The 18162-nt window shown below is 33.9% G+C and overlaps 1 protein-coding gene across 1 annotated transcript; it reads left to right on the top strand.

Moving 5' to 3' along the window:
* Window positions 1-3471: 3471 nt before the first annotated feature.
* On the top strand, window positions 3472-5359 carry LOC107866643 (heavy metal-associated isoprenylated plant protein 20). The gene is made up of 3 exons (XM_016712668.2): window positions 3472-3659; window positions 3760-3835; window positions 4876-5359. The coding sequence occupies exons 1-3, from the start codon at window positions 3585-3587 to the stop codon at window positions 5166-5168; spliced, it is 444 nt and encodes a 147-aa protein (XP_016568154.2). The 5' UTR covers window positions 3472-3584; the 3' UTR covers window positions 5169-5359.
* The last annotated feature ends 12803 nt before the right edge of the window (window positions 5360-18162 follow it).

The following is an 18162-nucleotide window of genomic DNA, read 5'->3' as shown; positions in this document are numbered from 1 at the left end:
GTCTTGCAGCAATATCTAACATCTCATATAATTATTCAATTCATTCAACCCATTAAAGTATGGCCACATCATATTGTATAATCCTACACTTCATACGGTATAGTCCACATAATTAAAAAGGAGGAGAAAGAAAAAAGATAGCCTATAAGTTGAGCAAAATAAATGTGTCAAATATTTCTTCCTCCTTTTTATTATTTCTCTTATGTGAATTTGATAGGTGAATGACTAATAATTAATTAGAAAAATTAAAGGATGCCTTACAATTAATCTATATCTATAATATATTAAACGTATGAAAACCTTAGAAAAATTATTTGAACTTTTTACCCTTCATTAAAAGAATTCGCAATTGACAAAATTATTTTTTACCTAATCTCACTAATTATTAATTAATTATTTAAAATTAAGAAGTCCTAAAAACCATATACATGTAATAAGAATAAAATATATGATAAATTAATGTAGGTAAATTTTATCTTTTCTTGCCTACAAAAATGATACATGTAATAAGAATAAAATATATGATAAATTAATTTAGGTAAATTTTATCTTTTCTTGCCTACATGAAAAATGACGTTGGTTTATTTAAGGCAAACACTACTAGGATACATTAATTGTTATAACTTATTTAAGACGAGAAAATTGAGAATAGAGAAAAATAAGTTTGTTGATTTCTTTGTTAAGCTCCTAACAAAGGCATGCACTTTTGGTTCTTTTTTTCTTTTCTGCATAAATATTGTTAAAAATTTGAACTTAATTTTGGCTCTTCACCTTTATAATAAAACACGCTATTAATTTCCTCTACATGTTGAGAAAAGCTGTAATGCGGTCACGACCTACCCCTTTTGGGGGCCATAAGGACAAACTTAAATTTAGCAGATTGGTTGTCTATTTATTCCTAAGTTTTTCTTTTAAATTATGAATATAGTGAAAATACTAAGGTTTGTGGAGGATAGTATGTACATAACCTTCATCGTAACTTGATCTTCTTACTTTTAGTACTAGAATGAGATGAAGATTTTCATCCACGAGATTATCGACTTCAGATATAGTAAAAATAAGAGGGTTTGTGGAGGGTAGTATATGCATAACCTTAGCCGTATCTTGATCTTCTTAATTTTAATACTAGAATGAGATGAAGATTTTCATCCCTGAGATTATTGACTTCAAAGAAGGAAAATCTTTCTTATCAAGGTGGACCAATTAATATAACTAGACAAGGTTTGTTATTTTTATTTTTTTTACTATAAAATTATAACACTTCAAAAAATTGAGTTAGATATGAATCGTTAAACTTTGTGATTCTCTAATTGTATTTATTTCGTATTCTACGTAATGTATTAGTTATATCTGTTGTCGTATAGTTGTAGTATATATTATCTTATATGTTTTGATTTTCAATTGCTTTACTTCTCGTGTTTCGGGTGTCGTTCTATAGCCTTAGTAATTTCTTTTAATATAATTTAAATTTGTTTTTAATGTCTTTATATGTATGTTAATGTTCTATTTAAGTGTTTGTCATATTTAATAAAATCATCAATCAATTTATTAATTCAGACATTTTTTTAAATATTAAAGTGAACTCATTGAAGGGAGATACACGCGAGAGGCGCATATTACTAAACTAGTTAGTTAAAAGTGCGGTAAAAGGTTTTGATTTAAAGGAAAGGAGTAATTAGAATTTAAAATTTATAAGTTTCTATCGCACTTTAAAGTTTTATATATATATATATACATCAAAATTTCCAGGTGAAAGCTACTAAATTTTTGGTAATCTGTAAGTTATAATGCGGATTAGCCACTGCATATGGACATCAGCAATTTATAAAAGGAATCATACGTTTACACAGGATTCAGAGAAGCATAGCACCTCAAATGGTGTGATATAGACATCTTATCATAAATACAAACACTAAAGATTATTTTCACGTCTGAAATCCAGAACAGCGGTGACAACTTTACTGTTTGAAGTATTTGCAACTACTATTGATGAAAATTCATAGCAGCCATTTCTTCATAAAAGTAATGAAAAAGGATGGTTCATTGTAGGAACCTTTTCTACTCAAGTGTATAATAAAATCAACAATGACAATCACCGTTAGAACTGACTTAACTTATAGAAGAAAACAAACACTTGGCACTGTCCTATGATTAGAGATGTCCTTGTCGAGCAGCATTTCTCTTTGCCTAGAAGATTTTATATGTGTACAGCTAATTTCTTGTATGATTAATTAATTGAAACCTTACTAGTTTAATTTAATGTAGCAGGTTATAAGTATGTAGCTCTAGCTTTTTAACAATACTTTGATTGAAGATTGACCCAAAAGAAATACTAGTATATATTCAAGAGTATGATTTGACGAATAATAAAGTGAGTAATCAAAGTCAAAACGATATAATTTGAGTGATTTCTCCTTATCTGCCTAGATTTTGATGCATAAAGTTACTTGATATTTGTATGGGAGACTAGAGAGACAACAAAAATCTACTTTAATAATCGAGTTATACACAAATTAATCTGAATATCATTGTTATTTATAAAGTAACAGACCTGAGAAAATGAGGAAAGTGAGAGCAATTTTTTTTAAATTCATTCATGTATCGTATTTGAAATTTATCGTTTCGGCTAATAAAGCTTTCTAAGCTCAAATTCGAATAAGCTAAAGGCGTTCAAAATAAAGAAATCTTATCTATTGACCGCATCCTTCATCGGGTTGATAAGGAAATAAAATCATTGCTACATAATTTTATTACAACTTACACCGTTATACACCGAGTAGCCGAAACGCGTTGGTCTTTGACAGATAGTATTGATGAATTGTGAACCAGTATAGTATACACCGAGAATTAAGACACATTTTTTTAACTTTTTAAATTTTATAAATTTTATACAATCATGATATTTGGATCAGCATGCATGCATTTCGATCAATTTCATATGATATATGTTTACATTGTAACTTTGCCCATCAAGGCTATGAAAAAAATTCGCCTAGTATTTGTCTCTGTTAAAATTTAAAGATGAGACGTCATGTTTACAAACCATTTCATTGATCATTAAGCGATATCCTTGGGTTAAATACTTAAATTACAACTGACAAATTAAAATATCTAAAACGCATATAAAAAAATTACTATAGAATACAAATCATTTGACTCACCAAATTTGAACAAACACTATATAGGGACGAAAAAAAATAGCAGTTTCAGACATACAAATAAATAAACAAACGAAAGATAATTACCTTAGCTAGCAATTCTATTTTTTTTTTTTTTTTTGATTATTGATTAATTAATTGGGGTCCAATCAAAACCCCTCCAATTTGCCCAGTTGTCCAAGTTAACTTTGATATTTTTTGTGATTATGTTATGATTAGCCGACATAAGTCACTTTCTTGAGTATACAATAATTTCTTCAAAAACAGCTTGTTAACAACTCCTCGAGTGTTCTTTTTTTTTCAGAACTTTAGTTCCATATATACCTGCATATTCAATCATGCTTCTTATAAATTCTTCGCATTAACCTCTCTTTCTTCCCTATAATTTATACAAAAAAAATAAAATAATTATTTTGAAAGAAAAGAATGGGTATTATAGATCACATATCAGATATGTTTGAGGTTACAAGTACTAGGAAGAGCAAACGTAAACCATTGCAGGTAATCTGCATGCTACATGTAATTAATTTTTTGTTTTTGTTTATTTTAATTTCTTCTAATTATATTGAAACTAATTAGCTTTTATATCTCTTCATTTCAGACAGTTGAAATAAAGGTAAAAATGGATTGTGATGGATGTGAAAGGAGGGTTACTAATGCAGTGTCCTCTATCAAAGGTTCACTTATAGTCTCATGAGAGTAATCTTGGCTTTTAATTAGTTTTTTTTTCCGTTCTTATTACAGATTATAGTCTGAAGCAATAAGAAAATCAGAAATTTTGTCAAGATGAATATTTTTTCATATATATAGTATAATTTTCTTTACATACAATATCATTTTTTTTTAAAGGGATAGCTGACTCTATTCATAAAATGGCTTTTCAATATTTATTGTACACTACTTTGCATGATTGCTTTGCTACACTACTGACGTTGATATTTCATCTAACTACAGAAAAATATTTAACTTTTATATATATACACACACATCAAAATTATCCAAACAATAATTTGCCTAATCGTACGCAAGGAATTAAAAAGAGTGGATTCCCCCTAAGTAGTTGGAGACGTAATTCTTTTTTATTTTGAGCAAGATACGTGCTTTAGAAGCAGGGATTAGGAATGGGCTTCTCTTTCCTGACTATGTTCCCCCAGATCAAGAGATGGGAGATTATCTACTTGCTTCTTGAAGACTGAAAGTTAGGCCTAACGTCGTGTTAACTAAATATCATGACTTCTGGCTTTCCTAACTAAATAGAGGAAGCTAGAATTTTGACCTGCTTCAGACTTTGAAAAGTTCTAGTCTGATCTTCCCGACTGGTATCTTTGTAGGGGTTTACTTTAGTGAGGAATTGAAGTTCGCTGTAAAACTGGGGTGCACTGTGCTCCCAATGAAAGGATACCTCTTTGAGAAGGGCTCATCCCAGAAGTTTTTCCTAGTAACTCAAAAACAATTTGTAATAGCATTTTACCCCTAATCACAACTCATTTGTTGATTCTTCAGCATTAGACGATTTTGACCTCCACTTAGTTTCATTCAAACTTCATTATGGATAGATTTATTAATTCATTCACGCTATCATGAATTCATTTAAAGGTAGCAAGCCTTATATATATTTTCCAACACATTCTTCCAATACACATCTCAAGACTCAAATATATAACTTAATTCGTTATATTGAGTTTGATCATTTTTATTATTCAATTGTTTATTTTAGGTGTGAAATCAGTGGACGTAAGCAGGAAGCAAAGCCGAGTAACAGTGAGTGGTTATGTTGAACCAAAAAAGGTGTTAAAGAAGGTGCAAAACACAGGAAAGAAGGCAGAATTTTGGCCATATGTAGAATATAATTTGGTGTCATATCCATATGCACCAGGAGCCTACGACAAAAAAGCACCCTCTGGCTACGTGAGAGATGTTCCACAAGCTTTTCAAACACCAAATACTCCTACTGAGAGATTTACTTCAATGTTCAGTGATGAAAATCCTAATGCTTGTGCAATCATGTGAAGGATATATACAGTGCATGGATTTTTGTATGTTGGAATTTGGAAGCGTTATACTAGTAAAATTTTGGTCTTAGCTAGATTTGCTTTTTGTAAAACCCAAAAAAGCTGTTTAGGTCTTGAGTTGTATATTGGAAGTTCCTTTCCGTGTGCTTTTGTAGATATGAAAATAAATATTAGTATTAAATACCACTACACTTACTCTCCGGGGCTTTGAGCTAAAAGTTACAAAAAAAAAAAAAAATTGAAAATGTAGTGTAAGTAACTCAAGTCTTAATAATTGAGTATAGGTGACAATTTTTTTACTATGGACTAAGAAAGTTGGGAAAGTTTGAAAATAACACACAAGTTTTTAATTTAACATTTTGATCAAAATATTAGTTAATATAATAGAAAATAGAGGGGGAAAAAAGCATTTCTCTCTCTTCTCATCCATTGTTGTTTTTTCTCTCTTCACAATTTTTATTGTTCATTGTTGCTGCTGCTTTATTCATCATGTTCTGCTTCATTATGATCATCTTCTACTTCATTATCACCCTCATCTTCTTCTTGTCGACTATTTTTGTTGTTTATACCATTACTGCTGCTACATGATCAATTTTTTAGGTGAAATTTTATTTCGTACATCACTTTCCACTTCGGCATTACTTCATAAGTGACTTTGGTAAATTAAATTTTGATTTTTAGTCGAATTTGTCATCTGGGTACACAATTACTGCTTTTTTTTTCAACAATGGATAAAACCTGATCATGCATCCAACATAAGAGCCCAAAATTTAAACAGATCACTTATCTGTTGCATCAGATGAGTAATCTATTGTAACAGAAGACTCATATGTTGGATTCATATTTATGGTTCTATATTGCCCGTAACATGAATCTAACAGATGGGTAATCTGTTGCAACAAACTAGTTATCTGTTGCAACAGACTGATTATCTGTTGCATCAGACTGATTATCTGTTGCAACAAATTATTTATAAGTTGCAACAGACTATTTATCTGTTGCAACAGATGAGTAATCTATTTGGAACAACATAATACAGCTCCTGCCACAAACCCAACAGATAACCAATATGTTTCAACTCTTGCTATTTTTACTGGATTTAAAATTATTCCTTACGTCCAATCGTCGACATGTTTGTTGAGAAGAAAAAATAAACAGAATAAAAATTAGATAAGAATTAAAACATCGAAGTCGATCAAACATAATTTTTTTATTAAACAGAAACAAATAAAAATATATAGACTCAGAGAAAAAAATTAATCTTTATTATTATTATTATTATTATTATTATTATTGTCAGCCGGCGAATCTTCAACTGGCAGCAGCAGTGCCCTCCTCAGCCTGCGAATCTCCCGGATCATCCTTGCTCTCACAACAGCCAACTCCCACTGCAGGTCATTAACTTGCCTCTGAAGTTCCCGCACGGTGTCTTGTAGAAGAGCTACGTACCAAACTGGATCAACCATATCTAGAACACCCATGAATTGACAAAAAATGTAAAAACAAAAGTAAAGAAAAGAATTCGAATGTAATACAACGTATACTACCAATTGGGTATATTTTTACCAAAAATAAGAAAAAAACTTACCCGAATCAGGAAAAAGGTACTCCCTCCGTTACAAAAAGAATAACCTACTTTGACTTGGCACAAAGTTTAAGAAAATAAAGAAGACTTTTGAATCTTGTGACCTTAAATTAAAGTAGTGTCAAATGTACCAAAATGCCCTTTAATCTCGTGGTCATAAACATGTCATGTGAAAAGTTGAAATTAAAGTGTCACTAAAAAAGGAAAGGGGTCATTCTTTTTTAAATGGACTAAAAAGGAAAGTAGGTCATTCTTTTTTAAACGAAGGGAATATCTGGTCCTTGAAGAGAAAGTGGTTGAAGGTGTAATATGAAAGACATGATGCAAGAAATAAATAGAGTGGAATAGAATGAACGAGTAAGAAGGGACCTATTTATAGAGGAATGAATTTGAATGAGTTAAGCAAAAAGGCGCGACTGTTCACCTCCATTTATTAATTACATTCAAACTGGCGACTTTTTGATTACTGTGAAAACTTATGACTTAATTAAATCAAAGTTGCTGACTGACTTTTTAATTATTGTGATGAGTCGTGACTTTTTAGATTATTATTATTAATTAGTTCTTAGATTTAAATAACCCTTTTCTCAATTAAACCATCTGTGCAACAGATAATCTATCTGTTGCAACATATAATCTATCTTTTTAATTAATAATCATATACTTTCACTAATCCAAATTGGTGACTTTTTTAATATAAATTAAAAAAACAGATTTAAAAATAAAAATGGTGAAAAGTCACTACTTGTCGCCTATTTAATATTAACAACAATTAGTCAAATTAAATAATCATTTTTTACGGTTATAAATAAATTGTGCTTATCATCAATTTCCTTATTATTTTCTGTGAAAAGAAATGACTTAATTAAATCAAGCTGGTGGCTTTTAGATTAGTGTGACAAGTCATGATTTTTCAGTTTATTATTATTAATTAGTTCTTAAATTAAATAACATTTTTCTCAATTAAATAATCGAAGACTTCTCACCTTTCCAATAGCTATTTCTTTTAATAAAATAATAAATATTTTATTGAGTTGTGGCAACAGATTGTATATCTGTTGCATCAGATAACCCATCTGTGGCAATGGATATACCATCTGTTACAACAAATCGACCATCTGTTGAAGGAGCTTTTTTGATTTCTTCTAACAGCTACTTCAGCAGTAGCAACAGATGGGGAGTTTGATTCATCAACTGTTTTGAATGTGTTAGACAAAAAGTCATGACTATTCTCTTTTTTTTTTTTTTTTAACAATCATCATATAACTTAATAAATAAATTAAAAAATAGATTTAAAAATAAAAAAGGGTGAAAAGTCACGACTTGTCGCCTATTTAATATTAACATCAGTTATTAAAATTAAATAATTTTTTTTATGATTATAAATTGTGGTTTATTATTTAGTTCCTTATTATTTATTTACGACCCGTTTTCCATATCAAATAATCAAAAAGTCATGACTTTTCACCCTATTAATAACAATAATTCTTTTTTTTATTAATAACCATCTGTTGCAACATATGATCCATCTGTCACAAAAGATTAACCATCTGTTGCAACATATGGTGCATCTGTTGCCACAAACACTCAATCTCTACCTCCAACCGTTGACATGTTGAGAATAAGAAATAAATAGAATGAAAATTAAATATCAAAAAAGAATTTAAAATCCAAAGTCGACCAAACATAGATTTTTGAATCCATACATTAGGTTCCTCCCTTAGGTAGATCCTATATATTAAAAGAAAATACATACGATTAAAGAAAAAACACAACCTAATTATTATTCTTAATATTATTTTTATCATTATCATTATTATTATTATTGTAAACTAGCCAATCGTCATCCGGCAACAGTAGGGCCCTCCTCAGCCTTGCTCTCATGTCGCCCAACTCCCATCGGACTTCATGCATCTGCCTCTCAAGTTCCCACAAGGAGTCACGCAAAATCACCTTGTCCAAATCTGGATCAGCCATATCTAGAAGTATGAGTTTTGTATAATTACATCCCTTAATTAAATAAAACTGGTGAATTTTCGAATATGTAAATTAAGAAAAAGGATCTAAATACATTATTTTATCTTTTATTATATTTCGGAAAGAAAAAAATGCTTTAAAATAAATCTAAGAGATGACTAATCTGTTGCAAAATATATTCTATCTGTTTGATAATTTACAATATATCGACAATCTATTGCAATAGATTCATATATCTTTTTGATTATTTTCAACAGATAAATCATATGTGGCAACAAATTGATCATCTGTCGTAAATGTCTATAATTGTTTGATAATTTTAATAGATATGTCATTTGTTGCAACAAGTTAGTCATCTGTTTATTCAAATAAGCCATAGATAGGCTAGGAATAATAAGGTGCATGCAGATGGATGGATCCACTTTCATGTGTAGGAGTTATGTATTACTGATAAGGTCATCGGGACAACACACATAAAGTATAATATTTTTGTGAATGCAGTTTTTAACCGATTAGGCATTGATCATTCAAACAAGATCCTGCATTACACAATTAAGTTTGATAGATTCGAATTGATAGGATTGAGGGGCCCATGAAGATGGTGCTGCTACCCTGTTACAAATTATTGAAGGTTGTTGCTCATGTTTATGCGTGTCAAGGTTTGAGAAAGGATCAATATTTGATGTCATTATAGAGATCCAATGGCGATTGAACTTAGCTTTAAGTGTGCATTGGACTATGAGAAGGCCTTCAAAGCCTTGCACTGCATCAAACAAGAACGGAAAACCAATAGCAATTCCCCTGGCCCAAATTTATATAGAAGAGTTGTTTGAGAAGATGATTATATGCCAGAAGGAGCCGTAGGAGAATGCCTGCTAGGGAAAGGGGATTTGATGAATGACTATATCATCTGAGAGCTAATTGAAGAGGAAATATAGGATAACAAGGAACTTCTAGTGAATCTTGCCGATGAAACTGAATTAAAACATAAGAAATCTGAATCAAGTGCAAATATGAAAGTGTATCCAGTAATGAAAATTCGTTTGTTGTCTCGCTTAAAGAAAAATAATGCAGATGGACACTTTGCTAAGGAGTTGCGACTAGGTAGCGTGGTCGGGGTGGTCACCTACACAGAAAATAACAGAACACCCAGAAAGCAGCTTTACAGGCACCGAGGATTGGAATGATGTACAGTAAGTCAAGAAAACTTTCACCAAGAATAACTGCCGTTAAAATAAGGAATCTAAGCGAAGGGGACAATTTCAGAATTTTAAATTGCATCCTATGCCTTCTTATTTGTGGTTTCGATTAGGTTCACTACTATTGACCTGATCGGAACCACAAAAAGATTGAAAGGCAGATTGAGTATCATTACTTACTTAGCAATATGGATATAATTGATTGTGTTTTCTTTCCTTAGCATGATTTCAACATATCTTGGAGAAGATCAGGTGCTTTTTGTAGTATGTGTATCCCGATAATTTTCAAGCTTGCCTCTAGATTGTTGATTCGGTATTCAAGCTTGTAGTTACCTTCTTTAAGGTTAGTATAGAGTTCTTGGTATTTTGTGAGCTCGTCAATGAGGAACACTTCCTTCGAAGTTATGGCATTGTCAAAGGCCTACAGAAGGCTTCCAGAACACTTTCTTCAGAAGGCTTAAATGATACATAGAGGGTCGCTATGTTTGTTTTAGATCAATTGTTGATGCACACTCAAGCAGTGGTCCCAATAGTTGAACAACTCACTTTCTTGAGCGTTGTTCAATATAGCTTGTTCAACCTTCATGTATCATTTAAGACTTCCGAAGAAAGTGTTTCGGAAGCCTTCTGAAGGCCTTTTACAATGCCACAACTTTGAAGAAAGTGTATCATTTATCGCTAGCCATCACAAAATTAGCTAAAAGCCATCATTCATCAACTAACCTCAATTGTCAACTAACATCATTTACTTCTAAGCATTCATTACCATCTAATTTTCAACTCTACCACTTTGTAGTCATTTAACACTAGTGGTCTACAACCGGCATCTCGAATATCAATGAGATACCCAAATTGCACATAATCAAGTATATACAAGCATATAATTGCCATACATAGGGCTAGCCGAACTCAAACCGCTAGATATACACATAGGTACTTAAAATAATCATCCTCCAGCCTTTCCATATATATCATCATACTCATCCTCCGGCCTTGTTGGGTATCAATATCATCACCACAATGTCTTTCGGCCTTGCTGGGTATCAATATGTATATATATGATCATAAAAGGTGGAAAACTCAATAATATAAACAACGATGTAAAGAAGTATCATTATTTCAACTTAGTTTGTAACCTAACTTCAGTTTGTAACCTAACTTCTCATATAATCAATAAGCATACCTTCTAGAATCATTAATATCATCATTTCCCATGTCATCCATAAGAAGGATTTCTAACATGAAAACATGTATAATTTATCACACTAGATTATACACATGAGTTATAGCATAGTCAAAGGCCCAAATAATAGCCTATTCAATGGCTTAATCAATAACATAGTCATAGGCTTGTTTATTAGCATAATCAATAGCTCATCATAGCATCATCAATAATTTATTCAATTAGACCACTAACATTAGTTCTAATGTCATCACCATAATTCAGTACCATGGTTTAAGGTGGGTCAAGGGCCTACTTCTAAATCCCCAAAGTACATTCCAAGTTCATTCCTACCCCGGACTAGGCTGAGGTATCTAAATAAACTCTTAGATGTATAGCAAACCATAATTATATCCAAGGTAGAGATTTCATTCAAGTACTATCACTAAGTCCATTGGAACTATAACAACTTTATTTGAGTTAACAACTAAGGCCAATCTTGCCCTAAGGATAAGTGACGAGGTCACTCCCATCTAACTAGAGTAATTCTAAGCATTCTCATGCTAAAAATAAGACATTAAGTCTAATCCATTAAGGTTCAAGGCAACAAGCTAAGCATTTCACTCTATGGGTCCAGATGACCTAATATATTCAACTAATACTAAGTCTTGTATATCATCAATCCAACACCTAAAACCCATCCTAATCTAACAATTTATCACAATTATACTATGATATAGATTAATCTAACAATGGATAGAACTAACCTACCTCAATGCCAAAGAAAGCTCAATGAATCGCTCAACCTTCTCCTTTCCCTTCTGAGTAGCCACATCAAGATTCCAATCTATAAAAAAACATATTCTATTCAACAATAAGAGAATATCAATACCCATATTGCACCATTATGCTTCAGATCCAAAAATCATACCAATACCTCCATATGGGTCCTACTCATGATAAATCACATTTCCAAGACCAACCCAACATGATATAAGGATCATGCAATCAAAACCCTCAAAATAGGTGAAAACCAAGCTAATTTTGGGCTAAAATCAAGCCATAAAGGATGTGGGGATTTCGTCAAATAATCAAAAAATTCAAGCATGAATTTGAAGGATTCTTACCTTAAAGCCAAAGATATTTGTGAAAATATATGTTAATTAAGCTCCTAAGTCACCCCCAAACTCAATTTAGAGTTATCATACTCTTTAGGGTTTTTTCTCTCAACACAATGGGTGGAAATAGGAAAATTCGTGACCTAAGGGGTCTTTCTATAGCCCTTCAGGTATCCAGGTGTTCCAATCGCACTACCAAGTGTGAAATCATAAAACCTAGGTGTAGAATAAGATATGGAGATTGTCATACTTCTTAGTGAGATCGTACTATCCTTTGCACATCATGTGTGATCATGGGCCACAATATTTGACTATTAAAACTTGGAATGGAATTTTTTCAAGTTTCCGCTAAGGACTCGATATTTATTCGGTATCCGATATACGCAGATGGACTATGTAACCATACTAAATTTGATGATCCGGATTCAATGGTAAAGTAGGATTTTTCATCCGAGGTCGTTTCAACCAAATGTGCATCCCACACCCAAATTTCTAATTTTCTATCTTTTCGACCAATAGGTCAAAATGAGCTTGAGTTCCTTGGGACCCACTCCAAAAATCTATCTAGCCTAAAATTGATATTCCATAACTGCTGGCGTAGTCAGAATTTGCATCCAAGATTGTTTTACTAAAGTTCTTTGACCACTGGACATTTGGAACCAGAGAAGACTTCTAAATAGGGAATTGGATCTCAAAACCAAATGAGCTACTCGATAATCGACTATCAGTTCCAGCAAGTCATAAATGACTTGGGGAAGCTATGGAAAATCTCTAATAGTAAAAATAAGTGGGAAAATGGAAAATAACCTGAAGGGTGATTACAATATCCACAACTAAAGGAACTTTTATCTCCAAAAGTTAAAGATTAGGAAATACCTGAAGTATCGAATATGTAAGGATACTAGGCCCACATCTCCTATCAATTTCCCTAGTGGCCTCCTCCACTGGGCGGTGTCTCCACTGAACCTTAACTACATGAATCTCTCTAGTGCACAACCACCTCACATCCTTAGCCAAATTGAGCAAAGGCTTCTCTGCAAAGGTCAAATTCTCATCCAACTAGATCGAGTCCCATATAAGAACATAAGATGGATCAGGAATGTACCACCACAACATAGAGACATGGAAAATTGGATGAAAAATGACAAAATGTGGAGGTAAATCTAACTTATTGGCTACCTTACCAATAGCGCAAATGATCTCAATAGGTCCAATATACCTCAGACTGAGCTTAACCCTCCTCTCAAACCTCATCTACCCTTCATGGGCAATATATAGAGGAATACACAATCACTAACTCCAAATATCAAGGCACGAAGCTTATGGTTTGTATAGGTATTTCGCCTACACTGAGCCGCTCTAAACTTTTCCTGAATCACCGGACTCTGTCCGATGACTAATGAAGCAAATCAGTACCGCAGGGATATTTCAAACCATCCAATCAAAGAATGACATCTTCTATAATAAAAAGCCTCAAAAGGTACCATCTCAATACTCGAATGATATTTGTATTATATGTGAACTCTGCCAAGGCTAAGTGTTGCTCCCACTGTCCTTCAGAATCTATAACATATGCTCGAAGCATATCCTCAAGAACCTGAATAGTTTGCTCGAACTGACCATCGGTATGCGGATGAACGACTGTACTTAAATCCACCTGAGTACCCATCTCCTCTTAAAATTCTCTCAAAAACCTCAAAGTAAACACAAAACCATGACCTGAAATAATTGAAATGGGTACCCTATGAAAATAGTCTATCTTCCGAACATAGATATGGGCTATCTCTCAGCACTGAAAGTCATCTGAATAGGAATGAAATATGTTGACTTAGACAAACAATCCATAATAATCCATATACCATCAAAACCACGGGATGTATGGGGCAAACCACTAACAAAATCCATAGTAACCTGTTTCTATTTCCACTCGAGAATGGTAACCTCTAAGTTAAACCACTTAGGTGCTGATGCTCGACCTTTACCTACTGAAAACAAAGACAACAAGCTACGAAGTCTACCATATCTCTCTCCATACCGCTCCACCAATAGTGTTATCTCATATCTCTATACATCTTGGCTGTGCTGGGTTGAATGGAATATCTAGAACTATGAGACACATGCAAAATTAACTGAATTAAGTCATCAATCTGAGGAATAAAAATACGACCATCAAAACTTAAAACACCCTTAGAATCGATAATTTACCTCTCGAACTCACTACCTGATCACAAAGGAAGTGAAACTTGTTATCCTCAAACTGACGATCCTGAATTTGCTCAAATAGTGAGGACCTCACCTCTACACTAGCCGAAATCCTTCTAGGAGCTGAAATATCAAGGAAAACCATCAAGCTAGCTAAGGACTGAATATTTTATGCTAACGACCTCTGAGAAACTGAAATACAAGCCAAGCTACCCATACTCACCGTCTTTTAACTTAAGGCATCTGCTAACACATTTGCAGAGCCTTGATGGTAAAAGATGGAAATACATAGTCCTTGAGCGACTCTATCCATTTACGATGTCGAGCATTAAGATCTGACTGGGTCATAAGATACTGGAGAATGCGATAATTTATGAAAATCTTACAACCACACCATAAAGATAATGACTCCAAATCTTAAGAGTGAAAACTACCGCTAACGACTCTAAGTCAAGAGTAAGGAGTTGTGCTCATACACCTTAAGATGTCTACAAGCATATGAAATAATACGACCCTGCTTCATCAATACACAACCTAGATAAACACCAAAAGCATCACAAAACATGGTGAATTCCTTATCCTAAATAGGAAGAGCTAATACAGGAGCTGAAGTAAGAAAGTCCTTGAGCTTTCTAAAGCTAAACTCACACTCCTCAAACCATCATAAAGGAACCTCCATCCGAGTCAATCTAGTCATAGGGACTGAAATAGTAGGAAAACATATGATGAAACGTCTATAATAATTGGCCAAACAAATGAAGCTATGAACCTCAACAGAGATGTAGGTCTATCCCAATCACGAATCATCTCAATTATTGTTGGATCCACTATTATACCCATCTTAGACACCTCATGTACAAGGAATGTCACTGACTTAAGCTAATACTCATACTTAGAGAACTTGGAAAAAAGCATATAATCCTTTAAATTTTGGAGCACAATCCTCAAATGCTGCATATGCTCCTCACTACTCCTTGAATACATAAGGATATCATAAAAAAAACACGATCACGAAAGGGTCTAAATAAGGCTTTAATACTCAATTCATCAAATCTATGAATGTGGCTGAGGCATTAGTCAACCCTAAAGACATTACCAAGAACTCATAATGACTATAAGAGGTCCTAAAAGCTATCATCGGGACATCCTCGGCCCACATCCTCAACTTATGGCAACCAGACCTCAAATCAATCTTAGAAAACACTGCCACATCTTGAAGCTAGTCAAACAATTATCAATATGAGGCATAGGATAACGGTTCTTCACCATTACCTTATTAAGCTTCCTGTTATCAATGCGCATATGCATGGAACCATCTTTCTTCTTCTTAAACAATACAGGATCTCCCCACGGGGACACACTTCACCTAATAAACCCCTTACAAAGAAGATTCTGAAGTTGAGAAATCAGCTTTTTAAGCTTAGTAGGAGCCATACGGTAAGGTGCCAGGCTCGAGATCTATAATAAACTAAATCTCATGGATAGGGGGAATACCAGTCAGGTCAGTAGGGAACACATGAGGAAATTCTCAAACAAGAGGAACATAGTTGAACAACGAACTCTCCACACTGGTATCACAAATATAAGTAAGATAAGACTCACAACCCTTCGATATAAGCCTTCTAGCATGAACATAAGAAATACCCCACTATCTTACGGCTAACTGCTCTCTTCTATATGACTGGAAGTATCCTAAGCATGGCTAAGGTAATAATCTTGGCAAAATAACCCATCACCACACGATAGTGGGATAACCATTCAATGCCCAGAATCACACCAAAATCCACCATATCCAGAATAATAAGATCAGCATAAGTATCGATATCACTAACTATCATAACACATGATCTAAATAATCAATCCACTACTAAAGAATTACCCATAGAAGTGGATATGTGCAAAGGCACAAATAATAAATCACTAGTCAATTCCAATTGTGGTGCATAATAAGCAAAAATATAAGAATAAGTGGATCTTGGATCAAATAAAGTAAGGTCCAATTGGTGGCACACCAAAATTGTACCTGTAACAACTACATCCAAAGTCTCATCCTCAGGTCTGATAGGTACTGCATGGAACTAACCACGCCTTCCACCTAGTTGGGCACCTGACCGACCTCCTGTACTACCTATCTGAGAACCTCCTCGAGTACCCTGGGAACTACCTCTATGACCATAAGAACTACCTTGAGCTGAGGGATGAACTGCTCTAATAGGGAAATCACCCTATGCTAAAATAATAATCGCCCCACGACTAAGGCAATCCTACGAATAGTGACCAAAAAGTACATAAGCAAAATAGAAAACATGAGTTCACCTGAAATAACCACCACAACTAGAACAAATTAAAGATGAGCCTCTCAAAGACCGACTACTGCCCTTACCAGGGCGATCACTAGCACTAGACTAACCTCCATTAGTAATCTAAAGAGCTGCCTAAATCAACTGACTAGGCTGACTCTAAGTATAATAGGATGGATGCGAAGGATACCTACTCTGAGAAATGCCATCTCTAGGTTAGAAACTACAGTGACTCCTACTGAATCTACCCTGAAACATAGGCATCTTATTACAGCCCTCACAAACCTCACAATACATCTTCTCCACCACCCTATCATGATCTAAAACCTCAAAAAAAGATCTACCATCAACAACTAAACTTTTAGTAGACATACAAATAGATAGTCTTAACCCTATGACAAAGCATTAAACTCTCTCATACTCAGTGTCCAGAATAAAAGTTGCGGGCCTAGCCAACTCGTGTAAATAAGCCTCATACTTTATGACTACCATGGAGCCCTACTCCAATCTAGAGAACTAATCCCTCAAATAATATATAAGGCCGTGAGGCATATAGAATTGAGTCCAAGTTAAGGGAGAAGATCTAGCTGGTATAGAAACCATATAACCTCTCCACCAATGATGAGTAGACAAGTCCAACTAGAATATGGTGTAATCCATACCACTAGTCTTAACAAGGCCCAAACCACAAAGCCTATCCTCAAAAGAAATAAACAACTTATTTGCATCCTCTTCCAGAGCACCAAAAAACCTAGGTAAAGCCAATATTAAGAATCTACCCAACATCTTCTACTTTTCAGAAGACATAGCAGGCTGGGAAACCACTAGATGAGCAACTAACAACTGAGAAACTATCGATAAAGGAGGAACCTTAACTTTGGGAGCCACAAGTACAGGTTACTGCCCTGCCTTAGTACCACTCAGATTAGTAGATTGGGCACCACCAGACGGGATACCACCAACTATCCCTAAAAGCTGAATTAACACATCTTTGAGTAATGAAAAAAATAAACCCTGGTAGAGACTGGGATGGTCTCTGGCCTACCACTGGCTATAGCAAAAGAATCTCTGGCTCAGGTATGGAAATAGGGTCTAGGAAAGACGGCTGGGGAAACACCACGAGGTTATCCACAACCTCTAGGCTATCCATGAATAGGAGTAGAATCCCTAGGCTTGGTCTCGGGACTCTTATTTTATATTGAGGTAGCACGTGTCATGGCCATCTCTGAAAGAGTAAAGTCAAAGGAATACTCTACAAACCAACTCAAAATCTTAGAACGATAAGAGTGAAATAAGTGAAGAACTCTAAGAATATCCCATACCCTCAAAAAGATAAGAAACAGACGTCAACATTCTAATTTAAAGAACCCTACTAGAAACTTTCTCTTGTACTAACAATACCGATGAAACCTAGGCTCTAATACAAATTTGTCATGACCCAATTTATGA

Source organism: Capsicum annuum, chromosome 3 (genome assembly GCF_002878395.1).
Source record: "Capsicum annuum cultivar UCD-10X-F1 chromosome 3, UCD10Xv1.1, whole genome shotgun sequence".
NCBI lineage: Eukaryota > Viridiplantae > Streptophyta > Magnoliopsida > Solanales > Solanaceae > Capsicum > Capsicum annuum.
This window is presented reverse-complemented; position numbering and strand designations above follow the sequence as displayed.

Excerpts from the sequence above, each read along its gene's own strand:
- LOC107866643 (XM_016712668.2), top strand. The coding sequence starts at position 3,585 with ATGGGTATTATAGATCACATATCAGATATGTTTGAGGTTACAAGTACT. Across the intron at positions 3,660-3,759 it reads GCAAACGTAAACCATTGCAG|ACAGTTGAAATAAAGGTAAA; the intron begins GTAATCTGCATG and ends TCTTCATTTCAG. Across the intron at positions 3,836-4,875 it reads TGCAGTGTCCTCTATCAAAG|GTGTGAAATCAGTGGACGTA; the intron begins GTTCACTTATAG and ends TGTTTATTTTAG.